This window comes from Patella vulgata, chromosome 4, assembly GCF_932274485.2.
Source record: "Patella vulgata chromosome 4, xgPatVulg1.2, whole genome shotgun sequence".
Classification (NCBI taxonomy): Eukaryota; Metazoa; Mollusca; class Gastropoda; family Patellidae; genus Patella; species Patella vulgata.
Window position 1 is genome coordinate 44479494 of NC_065882.2, and position 26158 is coordinate 44505651.

The window sequence follows — 26158 nt, forward strand, 5'->3', positions numbered from 1 at the left end:
AGTTTCAGCAAAAGTCAATTGCTGGTTCTTTTGATAGTTGACCGACTATGTACTGCACCATGTTTAACTTCAAATAAGTGTGAGTTGGTGTAGCTACAATTCAAAGCGCTTGGTATAAAAATGAGTTCCACAAAGTTCATTGAATGTGAATTAGGGTAAATAGAAAAGATGATTCTATTGATCTAAGAAAGTTTTGTGTGTAAACCAATTTATATTTTGATAGTCTTAAGCCCATCCTATCTGATTACTCTGTCAATGCCCAGTTTTCTGGACGTCAAGCTGGCGTCCAATTGACGAATGCTAATTTTCATTCAATGTTGACATTGGTCTTAAATCTTTCTATATTGATATTCTAACTTATTGCCCTATGATGAGATAGGGAGGGGTAATTATTTTCATCCCTGGATGGCCATTTCTTGTAATAGTTAGAACAAATTTCTCCCTCTCGCCTATCGTGCACTGTGATTAACCATTTCAGGCAATAAAAGAATCCATAAACAGAATAACATCGAAGAAATCTTCCTCCATTCTGCTCCATTTATTTCTATCTTTTTATAATGGAGGGTTAGAGAAAGAACATTAATCATACAGTTTAATTTTTCACTTATGATTTTCTTGTAATTCATTTTCAGAATTATATGATTTTTCTCGATGAAGCCGACATAATATATTTCAGTCTCTTTCTGCAATTTTTATACAGATACTGGTAACTGTTTAATATGAACATAAATATCTTTATTACCATCAAAATACAGGGGTGGTTCCACAGGTGTTTTGGGGTGGGAGAGAAGGTGCAAATTAAAAGATGTTATTAATACTAAAATGCATAGTGCCTAAATATCAGTCCAAGAATTATTCAAATCAATCAATTCTAACTTAAATTATGTCTATTTGAAGTTCGCATATGTTTCTATTAACTTGACGTTGCCACCTTTATGGATCTGAGAAAATCATAATTTTGCTAACTTTTCCACACATGACCATCCCATTCTTTATGTAGGGTTTTGTATGATGTAACTAATCATATTATAACCGCATATAATTTTTAACTTTTGAAATCTCTAAAAATAATTCATATAATTTTTAACTTTTGAAATATTTGAAAACAATTCAGCTTGTTGCCCCATTATGGGCAGCAATATTGTTATTAAAGGAAAATAGAAATAGTCTGTACTTTCCCTTGTTTTTATTCATCCTACACTTAATAAAAAAGATGGTAATGCACGGACATATTCTATTTTTTTTCATTTTTTCTTATCTAGTGACAGTCAATTAGTTTTTTTGAATTGTCAGATATCCTCCCAGTCTCATATAACAACTTTTGGTCTTCAAAGGAATTATTCGTGAGCAGAAATTTGCCCGTGTACTATATCTGTTATCACTTGTCACTTCAGTCAGTTATATAGAAGGTAACTCGAGTTTTCCTTTTGCTTTCGCCACTTCCGTTTCTTGAAATCTTCATTACACATCTATTGTAGCAATGATCTCTGTGCTAAAATCATATTTGGAATGTGTTTAACCAGTTCTATCACATAATTGATAATGACTGACAACAATATTGTCCTTTAATTCATAAAGCAATTCATGTCCATCTTTGCATGAAATAACCATATACCATATTATTATAGTCATCTTTATTATAGCTTACTGTATCCTACAAACCCTGAACATTCCTCAAATGCTGCATTTGAAACCTCAATTTCTTAAATTTGTTGGCACCCCAAAAATGGCACTTGAACATGAATACAGTGGACAAAGTAAGAGGATTGCATGTAAGGATGCTTCATATGTTAGAATCTCTATTAATCTGACTCATTATTATTTTTCAGGAGCAGTCCCAGTTTTCACTTGGTCTCCGAAAAAAAAAGTTTGTTTAAATATGCAAAGGAAACTGTAAAATGTTGAAAATTATCCTATTTATCTTGTCTGAAAATTTCTGATCAAGATATTGAGCTGTTTGGAACTGATTGTCAAAGCAATTTCTACTGGTTAGGTAACGCTTTTAGAGTACTCACTTAAAATTGTTTATATGGAGTGACCTGACTAACGATACCATGGTATAGCAGGAAGATGTCACTGATGACTTGTCTGAGTAATAGGTTTCTCCAGACACAAGGTGATTGCTAGTCAAAAGACTTGTCTTTAACTCCAGCTGATAACTGGACATTGATATTTCTTTGAAATCTTGAAGAGTATATATCTGTGATTTCACTTTTAAATTACTACCCTATCAATTGTAATTATTCAAAACATTTACCTCCTCTATTTCTTTATGCAACCGCCTATTCAAAACTTGATGGCATTTATCTTTTGCCTTTCCTTACATGTATTATTTCTTTCTTTGATACATGGAGTGTATAAAGATTAAATACACATTACCTTGTACTTGTAGCCAGACAGGTCGAACTTGGACGGGGTCTGTATTTATCTGACATGTATAAATGCCTTGGTCCGATGGTTTAACCTGTCGTATATATAAATTCCATTCCTTGACATACGGACGTTCAATACTGATTCTTTCATCTGTAATAATTCTCCGATCTTCAAGCGTAAGTACTTTTGATCTGTGGTTTAACCAGACAACCTGTTAAAGCAAAAGAGAAAACAGGCATGTTAATCTATTATACAAAATAAACTGCTGTCGTGTTCTTCTGTATTCTAATCTGCAATGTTGGAGCAATTTTTCAAGAATAGCCAATTCTGTGTGGAAAATAGCTTTATTTATATCCACTTTCACTATTTCATAGACAAAGAAGCTGTCCAGAAACAGTCTCCCTGAAACATTCCTGTTTCTGATTACCCATTTTACTATAACTCCTTGTATGATGTGAGCGTTGAATCAGAAGGTCTGTCATTGAGTCAAGTGGCATGGTTTAGATTCCCCAATTGCACGTGACAAGGAGTAGGGTCGCCTGTCCAACCTCATGGGTTTTGTCCTAGTCCTCTGGTTTCCTCTCACTGCTAAAGACCCCTACGCATATGCAAATTATTGAAATAAAATTGAACCATGTGTTGGTCCCAAAATGACCTAGTTAGTGTTGAGTGGGCTTTAAACCAATTTCTCTCTCTTTGTATGATGGGAACCATCTAAATATGGTCTATCACAAACAGAAATGGAACCCAAAAATTTGCTAAATGAAATTGAAATAATTTTTAGAACTTATTTTGCAAGATATTAAAGATGTGTTTTACACTGCAATATGTCCTGCAGACAAAGCTAATTCTAAAAGTGGTCAATGACAAAAGTACAACTCATAACAACATGGTATTTGTAGATTTTTTATCCTTATTCATATAGCAAACCACTCTCTGAAGCAATTTCGGCATGTGAATTGGTCCTAGTAAGTATATCTAATAACCCTATGATCCACGTAAATTCAGTCCCCATTACCCCGCAAATATTTACTTTCAAAAGTGGGTGGCAGAATTGAAAATAGTGAAGTATCTCACGGTTACCAAATTTTGCAACTCCTGCCACAGGGGGAAAACCAGCTAAAATGATCTACCTTCATCAACACCATGAATACATATGAGATGCTACATGAAATTTTGTCTGCACCATAACTTTTACATAATAAATACTGTTAAGGCCAAATTAACATATCTACAAGCAGTGTATCTCTAAAGAAAAATGGCTATGTACAGTACCCAAGGTGAAATGAAGCGTGCATCGTTTTTGCAAGGTCTCGAGATTGTGTAATTTTACTACCGGTATGTAATGAACTGGATATTAATCAATATTTTATATCACATATGTCAATAAGTATCCAAAGATTTGTTCAGATCATAAAAATATAATAAACTGTAAAATATGAAAATAATTTCCTGATGTATAATGTTCATTATTTTCATGATGTAATAAAGTATGACTAATACAAGCAAAGCAAAAGTTCAACTTGACCATATTTTTCACATCCTAAAGAAACCAAAACTGAGGAAGACCTAATTTGATAAATTACAAACTTGCAAAATAATTAGAATTCAGCAACCATTCCAATTAACTTAGATCACAAGTCAATTACAAACCCCTGGGGAAGGGTTCAAGCCAGAACACTACTCTTAACAGTTTTCACATATTTACTGAATAGTCAGATACTAAAATTGAATTACTGTTCATCATTTCCTTAGAAATACTCTTGTCATAATGTTGAATATAAAGTTAATATTATATAATAATGGTCACAAGGACACTTACATTTTCTTAAACCATTGTACATAGGTATCATGATCTGATGACATGGATGACAAACCATATCTTATATATCAGTGACAAATTCTGGTTTTCATATTTTTGTTTTCCAGCAAGATTGTTGCTACTTTAAAGTTTAGAACTACATGTGCTATCAACTTTATAACTGACAAAGTTTAGAACTACATGTGCTATCAAATAGTTATACCTATCAGCTCACTCAATGAAAAATAGAAGTGCTTTAAAAAAGTTACGTAACTAAAAACTGTTGCGGGAATCATTTCCAAGCAACTCAATATTTTGAGGTGAACCTTTCAGGCAAAAACCCTTTTTTGAGAGACCCACAGAAATCCGGGACTTCTCCTTTAAAAATAATTTATAACTTCTAATTGTAATAGTCAATTTAAAAAAATATATATAATTTACAACTGCTATAATAATATAATAATAAATTGATTAAATATCATTTATAACTTCTACAATAAATTAATAAAATTTAACAACAGCGTAGAGATATTAATAAGCTTGTCTCTGTCATTAGGTCACATTTATCAATATTCAGACCTGTTCAGAAAAGACTGGTGACAGCTCGGGGGAATTCCAATGTTACATTCCTACCCACCATCATATTGATGGCACATAAATTGAGGAACAATGAAGTAATTAAAGCAATTTGTCTCTTACGGTGCCAACAATTTCATAGGATACCCACTGGTATTGACATGAGTCCCATGGTAGGGTACATATTACCGCAAACATATCAACTTGGACAGATTAGAATTGTGCATCAAGTAGTCATGATTCAGATCACTGGGCTACAAAATGAGAAACTCATACACATGACTTTAAATGGCTAATAAATCAATAGGAAAAAACCACAGAATCTTGAATTATGGCAAAATTCTCAGAAGGGCAGGCAAATAGGACCGCCATAAAACCAAATTGTTCTCTTGCCAACTTATCTACAAAGCAATTGCCAGTAATTACATGAATATAATTAATAAAGCAACAATCAATTTTTATGTTCATCCTTTGCATTGGCGATAATTTCCACACATATTCTTCATTTAATGATTGATTTATTTATTTCTTTATTTGTTTGATGTTACTTTTGAAAGAATTTAGATCTATATCTTAAACTGAGTCGTGCTGGTTGTTGTTCTACTTTGATCTTGTGTAATATGTGAATGGTTATTGGTTCAACATCTATTTTTGATGCTCTTGTATATTTCCATTACGATTACAATTACTCTACAGAGGTGGGTTGATCAAGAACCAAATAGATTAATTGTGAGGTAGTCTTAAAAAATAAATCTTATTATGCATAATATTTTGTGTAATCCAGATCCTTCTTTTTGTCACCATCTTTGAATATAAAATAATGTTATATTTTATTACAAGAAATGGATTGTACTGATATACATATCAAATTTCAAATATGACCCAGGTTTGCCTCAAGGAATACAATGTTCTACTGTTAACCGAGTTTCATTAGAAATTGAATCCTATTTTTCTACATCATCTATTTGATTGTATATTGAGAATTCAAAAATGGATTTTGTTGGAAGATTTAAGAGTATTTTTAAGTCTAGTCCATGGAGTCTCCATGGAGCAGTAGTTACAGTGATGTATGAACAGATTCAATCACTAAAGTAAATAGATAATTCCAAAATGTCTGAACTTTGATGTTATCTGTGCATACTAATAGTTTATTTATCAATGCTCCATCATGGAGAATAGGTTTAATAAATAGGCTGTTTGCAGACGACAAATGTTTGAAATTCTGTGCGCAGGCAACATAGTCACACTAAAGAAAACATTCCAACAAAAAGGATGTTAGATTCCTATTATGATAAGATAAAGCATCTTTATTAGCCATAACAACTTGCCTATTCTCTTTTTTTCTGATTTGCTTGGCGCTGAGTTGTCAGTACATCAACTGGTTGATCTGAATGTAATGCCCATTTAGGGTTAACCATTTTGTTTAAACCAATCATATTAAGACATTAGAGTGGGATGGATAAACATCCCTACTATAGTCACAATACTAATTTACCAAGTCCAAGCTAAGTAACATATCAAATCCATTTCATACTTACACACAAATAGGAGTTAATGGATTAGCACAGCATTTATTAATTATCAATTCAAAAATTACATGTTACATATATTATTATCTTATCTTATATTGAACCTGTTGTAGCTGTTGATTTGGTACCATAGGTGGTTTGCCTCAGTTCCATGTGAGCGATATAAAATTAATTACTTATATATACTATTCAAAAAAAGTAGGGGATATTTGATTTTTAAGTGTTATTAAAGTCACCTAATGAAACTGACGAAGAAACAAATGACAAAATGAAATGAAGTTCACATTCATCGATTTATTCCAAATGATCGTTAGACTAAGTAAGGCACAGACTGACCATTATAAGGGTAAAATGATACCCGGGGTCAAACAGCAAAGTTACCACAGCATCACAACCAAGTCAGTAACGGGTAAATCCTCCTCTGTTTGCCAAACAAGCATTGATCCGACGTGGCATACTCCTAATGAGACGTCTAAGGTCATTTTGGTCCAGATTGTCCCATTCCTGTTGCAACGCAGCAGCAAGTTCTTGGACATTGGCAGGACGTTGTTGACGTTGACGTAACCTCTGTCCAAGCATGTCCCAGACATGCTCGATGGGGGAGAGGTCGGGACTCAGTGCTGGCCAAGGTAATGTGGTGATGTTCTGTTGTTGGAGGTAACCTGTAACGATCCTGGCCCTGTGACATCTTGCGTTGTCATCCTGGAAGATGAAACGGCGGCCATGACGTCGTGCGAACGGCACAATATGGACTGCCAAGATGTTGTCCCGGTAGTATTGGCCTGTAACACGCCCTGCAACAACATGTAAAGCCGTTCTTCCAGCAACAGTGATGCCTCCCCACACCATAACAGAACCACCCCCAAATCGATCATGTCTGATGACGTTAACGTCTTGGAAGCGCTCGTTTCGACGACGCCACACCCTCCTACGTCTGTCCAAAAAATCAACAGTGAACCTTGACTCATCTGAAAACATCACATTGCTCCAGCGTCGATTATCCCAGTGTTGACGATCCCTACACCAACGACGTCTTGCCTGAATGTGATGATCTCTCAAACAAGGGATCACACGAGGACGTCGGGCGCGAAGGTGACCCCTATGCAGTCGATTCCGAATCGTCTGGCCACTCACTCTCACACCAGTGTCTGTTTGAAGACGAGCGCTGATCTGATTTCCTGTGATGACACGATTTCTCAAGGCCAAGGTACGGATAAATCGATCCTGGGCTTGAGTTGTCGCCCTTGGTCGACCTGAGCGTGGTCTGTCCTGTACAGATTGTGTATCACGGTATCTGGACCATAGCCTGCTTATGACAGACTGAGAAACATTCATCGTCCGCGCCACAATCGCCTGTGTTGTGCCGATCTGTAGCATGCCAAGGGCACGTAACCTTTCATTTTGGGTAAGCCGACGCATATCAAAATTTGTTTTCTGGTCACTAAAACAATTAAACTGATGTTTCCACCCTGGAATTCAATGCCACAATGACTGTAACATTCAAAGTCAGAGTCGTGCAAATCTTGGGTTGGACCCCCATGATGATCCCAAGCATCACCTGCATTCCATGCGGTAGCTATTGGTGCGTTTGGGCGTCACATGTAACTGGAAATGTTTCTTCTGTTAGGTTCTATAGTGACTTTTTTCGTAGTCATTTGCATATTTTAGTATTATGCCCCTTAAATCAAATATCCCCTACTTTTTTTGAATAGTATATATGGTCAGCACTATTGATACCCCAACAGTTTATCAGTCGTATGACACTAAACCTATCTTTCTTTACTGTTTTTCATACCCTGTTCATTTTTATTATTTATCTCTCTGCTCGAGTGCTTTGAAACAAGTCCAACTGTTTATTATTAGAATAAACCTATCCAAGCAGTCCATGAAGATTGTTGAATTCAAATATCATTAGAGAATTGACCAGATTCTACAACATAATCAAGGGCAATAACTCTAGAACCAATTCTCAAAAAATAATTTTAATTTGATAGATTCATTTTTTGCAATAGAGGAAGGTGAAATCAATTTTAGTTCCCATTATGTCAAATCATGGTCAACGAGCAGATAATAGAATCCATGGCAGTTGGAATTCAATAATGAGTAGACAGAAATATGTTGTTGTTCAGACAAAATTCTCCTTCCTAGCATTGCACGTGGCCATAGAAACAAGAATAACAATTATGTTAAATCTCAAAATTAAGAAGCATTGTGCTGACGAGATATTCAATGCTAGTCCTTTCCTTTTCTTGTTTCATAGATATAATAAGTGACATTAAGTGTCCTATAGGAATTATTCATACATCATATCTTCTGGGACCCACTGTCTTTTTTACTAGCTGTACATGTGATAAAATTCATTAGCAACTGACACAAACTGTAACAATTACTTAATCTTATTGTCATAGAGATAACATATGAGGACACCAGATTACAATCCTTACAAGTTTTTACACTCATCACAAATAACTAATACGAACTGACAGTTAATAATTAATCAGTTCTTGTTATAACTCTAAACAAATAACTCACACCAGCAGCAATGAAAGTCCTTTCTATTGATTTGTTTTGTTTCAAAGGGATTTATGAGTATGTTGGGGATTTTTTTTTTTGGTGAGGAGGGTCCTTTTGTTTTGTTTATTGGGTGGGCAGTTAAGTTTGATTGGGTGAGGAGTGAAAGGGTCTTGACTGTATGTGCTATGCTGTACAAAAACAATTCAATCTAGGACTTGCCAACCCTTTCCCTTTGTTTCACCCTGCCAATCAACATTTTTCAGAATATACCATATTCCCAAGGAGAATGTGGAAGGGCACTAGCCTCTCGATTAGACTGTCCTGGGTACAAATCCTGGTGTGGGTCGAGAAGAACCTTCAGGATTATTCAAGCTCAGTTCTGGCAACTGCAGGGCAGACAAGGAAACTTAGTTGTTCAGATTGAACAAAAAACTGTGGTCTACTCATGTATACATTGGCATGCACATAAAGGAAGCCTTGGCAATTGGTATTCTCCTTACATTGCACATGTAACTATAGAAATGAGAATTAACATATATTAGTCTCAAAATGACCAAAATATTGTGTTGGTGAGACTTTAAATCACATTTCTTTACATATTCGCAAACCACTAGTATAAAACATTCTTATTCCTCACTAATTTTTCCACACACCATCCATATATGTTACTACATCATTTTATAATAACCGGTAGAATTTTGACCTGGTATTCTTTTCAAAGTGTAGCAATTAATATGCTACAAGTAGGCAAAAGATAGGTTGGTTGCCAGGTAACGAAACATATGCCCACAGCAGTTGTTTTAAACATAGTTTATTGTACCAGAACATAAATAGAGTACCGATGCCCACAGTTAGTTGTCCATGCACTCCACAAGGGTTGCTTTAGCCTCTAGGGTGTCCACAAGATTTTTCAAAGTAATCATGGAGCCATAACTCCGGAAGTAATAATCGGAAAAAGCTGAAAATCAGTATGCTTCTTCGTCTCATATCCATGTCAACATGATGATAACTTTAGCCTCTAGAGTTACTGGGAACTATTTAATATGTATTATCTGATTTATTTATCTATTAATTTTATTTTAAAAATCCAGTACCAAACTCAATGTGTTAATCATTTATAAGCAGTAGTCTGACATCATTTATTAACAGATGCAGACTCTATCACAGCAATCAAATCATCTGCATTTTCTATATTAACACATAGTGACCAGCCATAATGCCAGCAAATCAATGGAATAAATCTCAAATAAAACTGAAATGCAAATGGCCAGATAATTCAAGTTAAAACCAATCAATTTTCCACTAATATAAATTTGTAATGCAGAAGAACAGCTGGAGTTTAAGAAGGTGTCAACATTGGAAGGAATGGAATTTCACTGAAAGGCTCCTTCTGCAAGTTTGCGGAAGTCGTAATGATACCTCGTGAAACTTTTTAAGTAATCAAACTGAGAATATGAATGAAGATTTTAGTGTAAATTGTTAGTTTGGGTAAAAAGCTGGGTATTATCGCTTATCCGGTGTTGGGTACTTAACTATTACACCTCTCAAAAACTCATGAATCAGAGCTAATTATGATAGTCAAGCATTAGGAAGAAATTGGTTACACATAAGCACCATGTTGCCACTAGAAATGAGAAAATCAATGTAGGGCTGTAACTTATATGTTTGTAAGAAGCCATTATGTACGGCAAATGGTAACGTCTGAAGAATTTACAAACAATCAGGGCTTAAAGGAGTATAATTCATCTAATTGGATTTACTGAGTAAATATTGGAAAGCTAGGCATGTATGTTCGATGATTTTATTTGAGAGTTAACGACAACTAGCAGTATTATCATGCTTCTCTCGAAACGTTTACCGACAATGAATTCATGATTATGGAGCAGAGAGTGTCCCGTGAGATTTACACTACCTTCAAGAAATAGCTATAATTGAAAGAGATGACAAGACATAATTCTAATGGGTATTAAAGTGTCTATCTATACTCTCTTGTCATCAATAGGATGAACCAACTAATCAAATTCACACACGTCCCTCTGACGGTTGGGTTTTTTTTTGGTACAAATATGCACAATAGTTTTTATAATAAAAAAAGGTACTGTTGCTAACAAAAATTATAGTAATAAAATGGGGCTTGAATATTTTGTTTCTTCCAGATATATAGCCAATTATCTTAATTTATACACTAATTGTCATGAGTATTTACAAAGATGAAACTACAAATATAAATATTTTAAAACACAAAATAATATGTACTATTTTAATGTAAAAACTGTTGTTAATTATAATTATAAGAAAGGGCTGACTTCTACATAAAATGATAGAGTAAAATCAATAGAAAGCAATGTAGACACTAAATAGCCACCATTAATTTAGAAATGAACAAGCTGAATAATTTTAGAATAAACTGTTTTTTAATAAAAGTATTTTTGATCTTGTATGGTCTTCAACTCTATTCAACCTTCATTCTCGAATGTTGGGGCCTTAAAGTAAAATATAAATATATATACATATGTGATTTCAATTGACTGTCAATTTTACATTTCTTTCGGGCATTTCTGATTTCCAATTTTTTGGGATAACAGTAAAAATTCAAAACTAAGCTTGATGTCCAACTGGCTAAATCCACCCTCAAATATCTAAAATTCCATTCAGACTTACTTCATTATTTTAGGGTCAAATAAAGTTCCTGCAGGCAGTTATGTTTTTCAGAAAATGTAAACTAAAATATTTTAAGCTTTCTCTACTGGCTAGACTATGGCCGCTAACAACACTATATACCATATATGTAGGTTCTACTTGGTTTTTTTCAACTACATTTCTATTAAAATGTAATAATGCAATTAATTAATTTCATTCTCTATTCTCTATTAACAGAATTGGAAAATTTTATTTGCGTTAAATGTAACATGAATATCATGTCTTGTTTTTGCTTTTTTCTAAATCTCTTTAAAAAGATTAAATCTAATTGGAGTTCCGTGGGTACAAAAAGTTGCACATTGATCATCAGTTAAAAACAAAGATAGGAGTTAAGCACAAGATTCATCAAAAGATACATTTTCTTTCATTATAATTCCCACAGGTGCCATCATTTCTATCTGTAGTAAATACGTTGCTGCTAGTTTCTAGTTCAGGGAATTTCATAATTTAATCTAATACCAGAACATCTGTGGGTTTATGAATTAATTGATACAACATTTTTAGTACAACTACAGCTACAAACACCTACATGTGGCCATACACCAACAACTATTTTACCATGTTCATTAAGTTTTCACAAATCGTTTATTCAAATTCAAGTGCAAATCATAGCATAATTCAAATATATTGGCTAACAGCCAATGAAACGGTTATATTCTTAAAATATTTTAGTTTATATTTTCTTGTTTCTCGATGAAGATCTCTGAAAAACAGGTAAGGAACACGAAGAATGAATGATGGAATGAAAGAAAAATGTTTATGTATGTAAATGTACTTGTAAGCATGTAATGTTATATAATTTATGGAAGCCTGATTAAGGTTATTTTTCATTAACATTTGTATATATTTTTATAATTTTTTTATACTACATGGAACATCAATTGTCCCTTACATTATCCTATTGATAATCATCAATAAAAACAGGGATTACCAAAATAAAAGTGACAAAACATTACAATTAGGACACATATTTATTTTGATACAGAGAATTGCTCACTTTTATCTGTTATTTTGTCCCAGTAGATATTCTAAGGATGTAAAACAAGCGGTTGCCATGTAAGATGTGCCCACATTTTGCAAGAAATGGACAGAGAACAAGCTAAAACAGCGATTTTTCATACAATCAGGGGCCATAATCCAGGATGTTACGACCCCACATGAGCCAATATCGAAAAAGGACACAATATTGGGATATAAACATATTTTTAAGTTTTGTTAAAATCGGATAAAAATTGTGACCTCTTGAGGTTCCACAACCATGTTACTACATGCTTATTATACTATTTTCGTAAAGAGGAGCAGTCATTTTGTCAGACAGTCTCGGCCTGATTTTCACGAATTTCAAACTCAACCATAATTATGGTGTGAACGGTTTTTAAAATCAAATAAAAATTGTGACCATTCCTTAAGCTAAAAATGTGATTTTTCATACAAACAGGGGCCATAATCCATGAAGTTTCGATCCAATACATGCCAATATCGAAAGCAGCCAAGATCTTTTAGAGATAAACCCATATTTCAAGTTTCGTCAAAATCGAATAAGAATTGTGACCTGTAGAGTGTACACAAACAATTGTGGACGGACAGGGCGACGGCAATATATGTCCACATGAAAATGTGGGCGTATAAAAATTGTAACATCTAGATTCGACGGTCTATAACCATGGTATTACATACTTTTACACTATTTGTTTACAGTTACCTTTTTTTTCGGGTAATTTCAGTCAGATACAGGACGCGTAATGGTGATATACTTGAATGGTTTTAAAATAACGAGAGCATCGCTATCACTGCAATATATGGTACTTTTTAAAATAATGAAGGCTAGGCGTTGGGTTTTTTTCGCCAAATTTACAGACGGGACATGCACCAATAGTAGCTATTCTTACGGTATCTATACTAATATTTGTGACTGTCATTTGTCTGTCTGTTCGGGGTTTGCGGCTACACTAGGTCTGCCCCGAGTCTGAAAATTGGGGTATAGGGGTAGCTCGGACCGGGGAGTAACATAGGCCAGGTGGCGTTAGTCTACCACTTCCGGTTTCGGGGTTACGACCCCCGAGCGAAGCCGGGCATTCTTCTAGTATAAATAAATATGCCAAGTTCCAAGATGATCCATTCAGATTTAGAATTCCAGCCTGTAGACAAAAAATGCAAAATTGGGCGTGGCTCTGCCCCTGGGGGTTGGACATGGACCAATATATATAGGTACAACTCTATGATGGACCATAATGAATTGGATCCAAATATGTTAATGGCAACCTGTAGATTATTTACAGACAAAATATTAACAAAGTGGGTGTGGCACCGCCCAAGGGGGGTAGGCCATGTACCATAATCAATAGTTGCTGGGGTATAAGGAATAAGTATACTAAGTTCCAAGATAATCCATTCAGTATTGTGGCCTTCAGACACTAAACACAACAAAATGGGCGTGGCTCTGCCCCTGGGGTCGGGACATGCACCAAAATCAATAGTTGCCGCCCTTAGGCTATAAGGAATGCATATGCCAAGATTGAAGATGATCCATTCAGAATTACGGCCAGTATAAAATAAACACAAAAATTGGATGCTGCTCTGCCCCTAGGAGTCGGGACATGCACCAAGACGATCCATTAAGAATTTCCACCTGTAGGCGACACACAGACTCACAAAGAGAAAGTGAGCGTGGATCTGCCCCTGGGGGTTGGGTATGCACCAAAAACAATAGGGGTGATCCTTAGGATATAAGTATGCAAAATTTCAAGATGATTCGTTTTGCATCCTGTATATGACAAACAAACAAATACAAAAAATGGGCGTGGCTCTGCCCCTGGGAGTTGCGCATGCACCAAAAACAATAGGGATCATCTTTATGGTATAAGGAATAAGTATACAAAGTTTCAAGACAATCCATTAAGAATTGAACCCCGTAGATGACCCACAGGCACATACACAGATGAGGGCGACGGCATAATATGTTCACATTGTGAATGTGGACGTATAAAAAAGAAAATTGTGACCTCTAGAGGATCCCTAATCTAAATATGTGATTTTTCGTACAATCAGGGACGATAATCCAGGAACTTAGTCCGATATATGTGCCAATAATGAAAGGAACCAAGATCTTTGGGTTATAAACATACATTTTAAAATCAGATAAAAATTGTGACCTCTAGAGTGTCCACAAGCTACATACAATCTGGGGCCATAATCCATGATGGACAGGGGCAGTGACATTATGTCCACATGAAAATGTGATGTGGGCATATAAAAAAAGAACAGTATACATCTACACTAATTCTGTCTGCAGAAGTATTTAATTAAAATCTTCTCATTTCTTATATGCTTGTCATGTACATCAAATTGAAAAAAAAGTTTTGTAACTAAAATTGACAGATGCTCCCATTATTGTGACTAATTTGCAATCTTTGACTTTTAAAATTCACCAACCTTGTATTCTCCAAGGAAATCAACGGAACATGGAAGGACTGCTGTCTGGCCGCTAATTATCGTCACATTACGAGTTACCACATTAAATCTTGGTTCTAATCCAAACACTGAAACAAATAATAGTAATGTTGTCAAACAGATATACATATCCAGTTTCTGTGTGAAATTCACCCACTTCATTTCACATTCTGTTTTAACCACAGTTTGCAAACATTAACAAATACAAATTTTCTATATCTGATGACAGAAAGAAAATTCAGTTTCTAATCCAAGTTTTCCAGATATTAAATACTACTTGTTTTGTTGGTCTGAAATTCACACATTACTTATTGTATATATGTATCATTACATGAAAAACACACGCTAAAAAATGGGCCTAAGCACACTTAATTAGTCAGCAAAAGTTTTTCTGGAATATTAATCAATGGCACAACATGAAGTTCATTTCCAATACACCGTCCCTAGAGAGGATAGCATTACTGCAAAGAACATTATTCAAGAAATCTAAAAAACTAGATTGCACTGTGAGGAGTCTTTTCAATCAGAATTTTGAACAAAATAATAAACACTTCAATATTTTATACATGGTGAGTTAAATGCAAGTCCTTTAAAGGCACCTGAAACTGTCCATTTCATTGGCTCCGTTGGTAGTGTTTAGTTCATTTTAATTTTTAAATTCATTAAAAATTTATTTGACTTTAGGTAATCATTTGATACCCCATGACTAATTCCAGATGCATTTGGGGGTGTGATGTTTCTACATAGTGCACACGCAGTTAACACTACAAAATACAACTGACAGGAGTACTTATTCTGTAAACGAAAACCTGGAGCACTTGTTCTGTAAACGAAAACCTGGAGCACTTGTTCTGTAAACAAAAACCTTTCGACTTTTATTGATCGAGTAGGATGTGCATGTGTGGGTAACTTAGTCAACCATTCCAGAAGGTATCACACCCAATTGGAATTCCCTTCTTTGATGGTTTATTAGGGTTTACAGTCACTGCAATTTGTCAAATATCAATTTCATAGGTTTTGTGGTGCCAAGGGCTAATTCTGTTTATGTTAATGTATTTTATATATTTTTTGAAAGCATTTATAATTGTGCACAGAATGTAGGAATACATTGGATACATTTAGCCTCCCAAGTGTTCACAAGATCAACAAGGGACATATTGTAACTGCAGAGTTAATCTGCTTCTTCGTCTGATGAACATAAACACTGTGTATAAATGTAAAGGCAATCAGATTTTAACTTTTGCATCTGGAGCGTCTTCAAGCAATTATGGCTCATGGACTGACAAGGGTGACGTCAATAAAGACCACATTTCAATTAAATAAACTTTTCAGAATTTGATACCTAATACAGATTGTCATTACATACAATCAATCAGAACTTTCCATTGTTACCAAAAGTGAAATAATATTGCCAAAAACAGTATTTTTAACTTTTAAAACATACTTTTTATTTTCAAATGAGTGTTATTAGTTACTCTTTAAGAATAGTATTTTTTACCTTCATTTGACAAATAGAATTGCAATATACATGTACAATCAAGCAGATGTCACAGAATGGTTTCTAACCTCATCCTTCGCCAATAAATATCAAATTTAGAATGGTTCACCTTTTGAGGTTCTCAGATGTTAATATGACTGGATCTGTGGTATTTGCTGTCCATTGTTTTTAAAACTTATGTCTTTCTTGTATGGATATCTGTTAAACAATTTCATTGGTACAGGAAGTGATGCCATTTAAAGGTTATAATTGAAACCTGTCCATGCTGCATCACAGGTCAAGTTTTTCTTATTTGTTTACCAAACAACTAATGTACTTGGCCTTGTAATGGTACCCAAATAGGCACATTTATATAAGAGAACACCAAATAATTGGATGTCAGCTGTTTCGTAACCTGGCTGTTTCGTACTTAGTTCAATCGTACCTCACATGAGCCGTTTCATACTTCACTTCGTACCTCAAATTGATTCGTACCTTTTCCTATGTTGTTGAAATCAGTTAAAAGAAATTGAATTTATAAAATCACCAATCAATTATCATCAATAATCACAACTCACAAATCGTTTATTATTTCAATTTCCTTCAACAACATATAGATTTATTTTAATTTCTTTCAATTTATTTCAACAACATATAGGAAAAGGTATGAATCAATTTGAGGTACAAATCATGTATGTATTCTAATTCTCGTTCGGCAGCCATTTTTATAAATTTAGCGCAGCCGTTGGATTTAGGAAAAGGAACTAATCAATTTGAGGTACAAATCTCGTGCATATTCTAATTCTGGTTCGGCATATTCAATTTCTTTCAACTGATTTCAACAATATAGGAAACGGTACAAATCAATTTGAGGTACGAATGAACTATGTACGAAACAGCCAGGTTATCAGCCTGCACCCAAATAATTTAGTTTATCAAAATACTACTTTAACTATACTGCTATTTGTAAGGTCATCCATTGAAACAAAAAAACAAACGAGTAAAATGTCCAATAAAAGTTAAACACACTGTCTGCTCTTGTCAGTTGGAAACTACAGTGGTGTAATATGGGAATTACCGGTAAGGGTATTATAATGGATGTTTAAAACAACTAAATAAATGATTGGACTGATGTCTGTGGTTAACCAGGTTATATATTTCAGACTTCCTCAGAGGAGTTTGATAAAGAATTGTCTAGAATTATTTCTTTGGTTTAAATTCCTCTTTCTCTTAGTAAAATAATGTGCATAAATAATGAATCAACAAGCCAACAGTGAGGCTGATGTCCCCCGCCGAAATCCCCAAATAAATAGATGACACATATTAATTAATTAATCGCACATCTATTTTTTTCAAAAGTATCAAGCAATCAAACTGATTATAAACTATACACTAAGTTTCATCACTCTCTATCAGATAGAATCAAAGTTATCTTGTCCCAAAGCATCGACCAAGGAAATTGCTTATCTCTGCTTATAGCTTTAGCTTGATATGTTAATCATTGAACTAAGTCAAGACGAACATCTACCTCAATTAGAAGAAGAGTTGTTATGTTCCAAAGTCTTTACCAATCAAAATGCTTATTGCTCCATAGCCTAACAGAAAATTCTCATCATCGAACTTAGTCAAGGTATTGATGTAATGAAACTATACACCAAGTTTCATCACTCTCACTTAATTAGAACTAAAGTTATCATGTCCCAAAGCATCAACCAATCAATTTGCTTATCTCTGCTTACCCTAAGCAGAAAATGCTCATCCTCACACTACATCAAGGCACTGACCTAATAAACACCTACACCAAGTTTGAACATTCAAGCTCAATTAGAAGGAGAGTATTGTGTTCCAACGTCTCGGCCAATCAAATTGCTTATCGCTCTGCTTACTCTGAGCAGAAAATGTTCATTATCGAACTTAGTCAAGGTATTGATGTAATGAAACTATACACCAAGTTTCATCACTCTCACGTAATTAGAACAAGGCATTGACCTAATAAACACATACACCAAGTTTGAACATTCTAGCTCAATTAAAAGTTATCGTGTCCCAAAGCATCAACCAATCAAATTGCTTATCTCTGCTTACCCTAAGCGGAAAATGCTCATCTTCGAACTCCATCAAGGCATTGACCTAATCAACACATACACCAAGTTTGAACATTCTAGCTCAATTAGGAAGAGAGTTATTGTGTCCCAAAAAGTGTGACGGACAGACGGACGGACGGACGGACGGACGGACGGACGGACGGACGGACGGACAGACAGACAGACAGACAGACAGACAGACAGACAGACAGACAGACAGACAGACAGACAGACAGACAGACAGACAGACAGACAGACAGACAGACAGACAGACGAACCCATTTTAATAGTCCCCTGCTTTCTTCGAAAGGCGGGGGACAACAATTCATTAAGTCAAATTACTTCACACTGAGCCTAGATAATACATGTAGTGATAAAACCAAATTATGGCCCTGCCTCGATTGTCATTACTACCGTTGTTACGATAATAAACAAAGTCTTAATTATCCATTTTTACGGTTATTTCATCAACCACAAAACATATTCAAATCTACTAAATACTGGAGCCATACAATGATATCGAGAGTTGATTATGGTCTTGCTAAGTTCATTAATATCTAATTAATAATTTATACGGTAAACCTCGCATAAGTCGGATTCGTGGAAGTCGGATCTTCACTCAACTCGGATAAAATCGTTTGGACCCTTTGATCCTGCACGTTTTTCTTATTAAATTTCTGCGCGTAAGTAGGATTTCCTAAGTCAGATCTTTGCTCAGCTCGGATCAAAATGTTTGGTCCATTTGATATAATTCCAGCTTTTTTCCTTTGCTTAAGTCAGATCAGCAGAATGTTCAGAATTTCACTGTCAGTTTTGTCCCAATGGTCTGAAACGCGGTTAGGTATTCCATGCACAGAGCCCCAAAATACTTTCTTCCATCATTTTGAATCAAATCAGCCCATTTGACGCAACGCATTGATAGAATTCAGGACATTATACAAAGATAGCAACAAAAACGGAAGTTATCTACTCGCACATACAAACAAAAGCTTGAAATGTGCATTTGAATCAATTATTATCCGGCTCTTGCAGTTTATTTCTAATCGAGCTAGGATTGAATTTAGGTCTTCGCTTAACTCGGATAAAATTGGTCAGTCCACTTAGATCCAACTAATGCAAAGTTTACTGTATAACATTTCAGGTCTAAAGAAAGACCTGCAATAGGCAGATTTGGCTCTTGCATAATGTATGTTTAATGTGTACAATTTTATTTATGTACATATTAATATTACTTTTAGAAGGTCGTCATTGTATACTTGAGGAAAGATAACTGTTAACTATGATAATTTCTTCAAAAAACTGTAAAATATCATAAAGCCATAACAATTTCAATCCCATTTTATGTTAAGCTCAATATTTAAAAAGCTGCATTACCATTGTTTTTGGCATATCAAATGCAAAATTGAAGAGCATTTTTGAAATTAGATTCCTTTTAAAGTGCCCTGGATTTGCTTCCTGAGTACTGAATTTCTTCATGTAAAATGTTTATACAGGTCAGAAGATTCAACGAAAGGCTAAAAATGATCCAACATGAGCTAGCTGTGCATAGGCAAGTGCATCAGAGGTCCCAGTATTCTTGTAATTCTGTAGATGATTGGTTTTGAGCTGATTTTCGATTTCAAAAGTGTGCTTTGACACAGACACATAACATTGCTTCACATTTATAACAGACAGTCAACTATTGATACCCATATAATGTAATTTGTTTATATTATTGAAACCACAAAATTAATTTTCAGAAAACATTTACTTCTGATTAATCTCAGATCTCTAGACTTTTGAACGGATCAGACAATACTATAGTTTACCATTTGAAAACAAAAAGAAAAACTGGATTGATTTGAATATGTCAACAGAATGGTGAGGAAGGCATCAAAATCTCATTAAAAGATGATAAACTACTGCAGATCACAAAGTTCTCTAATCAAATACGAGATAGGCTAACAATATTACAGTATTCTTCAGACACCATCAAATATTGGACCACGTCACAAATAACCAATCATGAGCAAGGGAGAAGGCATCATGAGTATGTTGTAATCATGTGCAGGCATCCATGTAGGGGAAGTCATTAGAACTGAAATGAAGCAAAATTTCCCCATAACTGATGAAAGTATCGAAGATTTTGACCCATCGGCCATCATCCATAATCAATCAATTTAATTGTTCACATTACTCTCCAGCTAAAATTCCCTACTCCTCCATCATTATATCTTTAAACGTCAAGTCTAGCAAATTACGTTCATACTTAATGAATTCCCTCTGACCCTCTCTGCTTGAGGATTTCTCTAGCGATTAATTTGTTCATCCTGAACAGCTCATAGAAAACAAAGTATGTGTAAAAAGAAGTGTTATTTTCCATCTATTTACCTTGACTTACAATTGACAAGCTACCATGTTCATTATGTTTATTGTCAAACAGTTTCTCTTTCCAGTGGTAAAACTTACAAACCAATTACACCAACATTAGCATTTTTCCCTCATAATTCAACTTAAACTATCTTCAATTTACTTTGGCACAGATTAAATGTAAATTGGGCCTTAGAGAATAAAAACTAACCCCCCCACATGAATTGAACAAATAATTATCATTATCGACAAGGGTATTTGTTGCCAAAAGAATAATTCCTTGAATTGACTTATTCTAAACATTTTTGAGAAAACCATACCAAAATCTATGCTTACACATCTATAATGGCACAACATGCCAGATCCTTCAAATATGTCTCAAAAGTGAAAAGTATTTACTATTTTTATGTAAAGGCTGTTGCTGTGAGTATTAAAAAACAAAAATGAAAAATGATGGTGGTCTGAAACTTATGTAAAATTCAAATGGTCAAGATATAAGTGAACAATTTAAATCACTTTTGGACCTCGATTTATTTTAATATAAGTATTTTTGATAGTGTATGCAACCTTTATTCTGGCATGAAACAAAACCATATGGAAATTAATGTGACCTGCCATATACCCTACACTTGTCTAGAATAGCTAGGTGGCAGTTGTAATTTTAACACTGAAGTTTAGACACCACAAACCGGATAAGGACATCATTGATTAATTTCCAGCGACTTTGATTAGCTTACCATTTAATTAATCATCGTTGATCAATGAATTGTTTTGAGCATGTTTGATAATCCCACTGCTTTCCTGCTCACATACTGATATTATTAATGTGAATCGCCGTAAGTTGCATTAAATGTACAGAATTAATTGGTTTTACAGAATTATTACAAACAAAGTAGTAGATTCATGTAATAAGAACAGATCAAATTCATTGGTCATTTTTCTCAAATAAAAGTTCCTTAAATAAATATTAGTCAAAATATCTCCTGTGGATTCTATATGATTCTACATTTTCCAATAACACATGTACCTAGCTTGTGGTCCTTTAAACAATGACATTCAACCTGTTTGTTATTTTTAATAGAGAGCTATCATATTTTAAATAGATTTCTCTCCGACACATTCTGAATTATTTTTCAATACACTGGCAAAAAAACAACATGTTTCCATCTAAGGTTTCAACATAATGGCATATGCCAAGTTTAAGACAATGGCAAGCATTTGTTGATAAGGTCAAATGTGAATTGAAAAATGAATGTCATAATCGTGTTCAACAATAAACTAGTCTCCACAGACATCAGAGGAAACTGGATAGGTGATAAAACTTTCTAGAGAGAAACTATTTATGAATTCATAAAAGCAGACTTGTAGCCTTCCATGAGGCCGACAGCTAACCAAGTTACAAAAGACATTAGTTGCACTAACAATTATAACGTGTTAGTCATTCATTAATATTCCAATTCAACGATATCGATACAAGCTTTCCATTTAGATAATTAGCTTTTATTGAATAATTTGGATAAAGTAGACTCATTTTTGACTCATCATATTTTTTCTCACTATGAATTGTAACAAGTGTAAAGCATCTTGAGTCTATTCAAATCTGGTTGGGGTTGATTTTTTGTCTATTGATGCAGTGGTTTTGCATGAATTTTTGATATTCCAACAAAACAACTGATGATCCCCTGCTACAATTTAGCTATAACATAGTACCCTGAATACACGTTGAATAGAAAGCTAGTCATAACCTTATCTTGTTTATAATCACACGTTCTTGGATATACAAGTATTCCTTCATGAAAACCATAATAATATTGATGAAAATTATCAAGTGGAATTTGAATAACTGAGTTTCTCTGCATTAAAGGAGAGATTTGGTGCTTATTGTAAAGCTAATACCAGCAGATGGTAAGATCAACGTATCAAGTGTTTTCGGGAAACAGGAATTACCTAAAACCAGATAAGAGCTATTACATTGATTTTTATACAATGCCAAATCGCAAATCATAACTGGCTCATTTAGTCAGCAAAGCAGGCCCGAGAAATTTGTCTTTTGTGGCTCAATCGCTAGAAGGTTGCTCATTACAGTCGTAAATGTACCTCTCAGATCAATAACATAACGTGAATCAATTTTTAAGATATGATATATAATTACAACTTGTCTGCCCAAACGGCTTGGCAATATAGTTCTTCAACGACATTTTCTCGCTAAAGCTATCAGTTTTGATTGATTAGGACTTGAACACTACATGATGCCTGAGCCGAAATTAAATGTTTGTAAGAGTTGTATTTCGGGACAGAATTGGAGCGATTGACAAATAAGGGCGTAAAAGGGTAATTATTTTGGTGTTATTGATATAAGTGTCCCCACACTTCAATCCCAGCAATTTTAACCAATATTCATCTACTCGCACCCTGTAGTCACGTTGACAATATCAAATACGAAACCAAGTCAATCTGGTGGCTCACAACTTTTAAGAAATGATTACATGCATGACTCCAATGATACATAGACTAATGAAAGAATGCTACAATCCACTGAAATAGTCCATCTATTACAACCAGATATTTTTTACACTGTGAATGTTCAGACTGATTGATTTATCAGATAACTTTATTTGTAAGTGGTGCCAATTTGTAATAGTCTAAAGATACATTGTCCAGAAAAAAAAATCTTTCAATTGAAAATGAATAGAAATAGAGTTAACTATAAGCTATTTACATGGCTTATCAACACCTTAAGGGCATTTTATTTTGCTTTACAAATTTATGTGTGATTTAAAAAGTTCCAATTATTATTTCTCCATTCATAGGTCGTTTTTTCCATGTGATCTAGTGTTTAATACTAGAGTATTCCATTTACTCAGCAGTTATTTATAAAACTAGTCACAAAATTAAATTTGGAATGACAGTGAGGGTAAATTAAATATACTGGTCTCCTTTTTTTGTTTGAAGTTAAAGGCAATGGCACTTAAATTTAAAATTATACAACCATGAATATAAATTTAAACTTCAATGCAGCCAATCAAATGTCTGGATAATAATTGTCTGTAACGCAGGTTTTCATTTGGTAGGTTGATCTAGTGTCGACCAATCACAACTTGTACATTACTGAAGGCAACCCTGTTCATTGCCAGGCCCTCTATCATGCACTACTGACAAGGTGAAAACATGTCAGAAAATCCAGAGGAACTTTCTCTGCCAACACCGGGATTGAGCAATTACTGTGCCACATGTAGCTTTAGAACATATTATTGTCTTCTATCCTGGCTAGTAGATCATGGTCCTTTAAAGACTGGTTCACATATTTCTTTTTTTATTTTAAATAATTTCAAACCAACATGAACCAATAGAAACATAAAATGAAAAATAGCATGAAATAGAGGCAACAGACAATTACATATCAAAATGCAATAAATATGATAATAAATGATATCTCAAGAAAGATATAATCGTCAATGAGTAATTCCATGATATGCATTCATCAATATTAGTCTCAATCATGTCTGACACTCGTCTATATGTCTATATCAGAATATTACTGCTTCAAGCACTTAGTACAAATAGACAAACCAATTCTTACAAACAGATACAGGTACTTAGACCTGCCCCATTGAGGTTTAATATTAAATATTGAATTACAAAGCCCTAAGCTGATAGGAAATGGTCAGTCTGAATATAAGGCCAATTCTTATGTTTGTGAACTTAATATCATACATCATATTGATAAAGTCTTTTAATGTTTCCTCCTGATTTATCTGCCTTGGAGACTGACATATTTAACTATTATTATAAAAAGTTCATTCATTGTTTCCAGCAAGCTTTGTCAAGTTGCAGTGATGAAATGGTTGATTTCGGTCACAAATGAACTGTCCACAAAAAGAGGAGAAGACAAGAGAAAAGGTGTACAGCGCTTAGACCCAACATTTATATTCACCATACTACAATGCCCCCCACCTAACTTTGAGACTCATTTGGGCTGACATATAAGAGTGAAATATTTTTAGGTGAGACTTGTGTTCAATGACCATTTACAAGTGCTGGTACTAATTAGTTCTAATGATAAAGCTTACAGAGCGATTCTAACATCACATGTTTAACAGATTTGGTTTTCATCAATATTGTAAATACCAACACTAGAAACCAAAATTTACAGACCCAGACAAATATTGTCACAGGAAATTAAGACAAGCTGAATGCCAAACTCAAAAGTCATGTGGATTGTCGAAAGTCATGTGGACCCCTCCCTCCCAACCTTCAAGTAAATATTGACCATGTGATTTAAATTATCAACTGCCACAAAACAAAGAGATACTGTTGAGCATGAAAACATCTTTTGACCAACGTCCAATATAGAAAACTAGGAATGTGCTTTTAATCTATGGTGATTATTGATGCTAAGGACTACAAACGCTGACAGCAATTAATCAGAATTGATAAGAGTATTACAGTAAAACATGACCATAAAACACTATTTTTACAAAGACCAATTAATCTGGTATCGGCTATAAAGTCCTATCAGAGTGGGTTAAAATGTGGTGTCTGCGATATCACCTAAAGTGGAAATGGACGAAAAGAGCGCCTACTTAAAACAAGGTAAAAAAAAATGGATCACTGACACGGGAATGGAGTGGAGTGGAGTGGAGTGGAATGGAATGGAGTTTAGTGTATTGTCAGCACAATTTTGAGAGTAACATACAGTTAGGTTTTTCCTAAGGTCATGTGTGCAATGCTAGGGAGGAGAATTTTTCCCAGACAGCAGTGTTTCTGTTTACCCTCCATCAAATTCTGTCAAGGGTTCTTTTATGAGCAGGCCAATGTGTATACGTGTAAACCTTATTCTGAACCACAAAGGGTACAATTTATTTGTCAGCCCCTGAGCAGACAAATAACTTAACAAGTAAAGACCAGCGATATACTAGTCAAGTGCAATTCTTGTCTTTTTCTGTGGTCACATGTGTAATAGAGAAACTAAAGGTTAAGCACTCAAAAGATAATAGATCTCACATATATAAATAAAGATAGGTTGCCAGGCAACAAAACATACGCCCACAGCAGCTAAATTGTCCGGGCAGTCAACAAGAATTGTCACATATTTTTACTTTTTCGGTAATGAAACATTTATAATACATTAAAATCTGATTAAGAGTAACAACTCATTAAGTAATTATCAGAAAACCATTAGAATTGGTTTGGTTTGTATAAAGTTTTGCCCCATGCTAACGTTGAGTATAGGAAATTTTTAACATCATGGATTTAGCTGTTCAAGTCATAAAAATTCATTGCAAATCAATATACTTGTTTGTCT

The 26158-nt window shown here is 34.4% G+C and overlaps 1 protein-coding gene across 3 annotated transcripts in view; it reads right to left on the reverse strand.

The window, feature by feature from the left end:
• LOC126818803 (limbic system-associated membrane protein) overlaps window positions 1-26158 on the reverse strand; it is an 82261-nt gene that overhangs the window by 20937 nt on the left and 35166 nt on the right. For all 3 annotated transcript variants that reach the window (XM_050546376.2, XM_050546378.2, XM_050546377.2), the window contains 2 exons: window positions 14926-15032; window positions 2380-2584 (listed from right to left, as the gene is read on the reverse strand). In XM_050546376.2, coding sequence (XP_050402333.1) covers window positions 2380-2584; window positions 14926-15032 — 312 coding nt within the window. The remainder of the gene's footprint in view (window positions 1-2379; window positions 2585-14925; window positions 15033-26158) is intronic.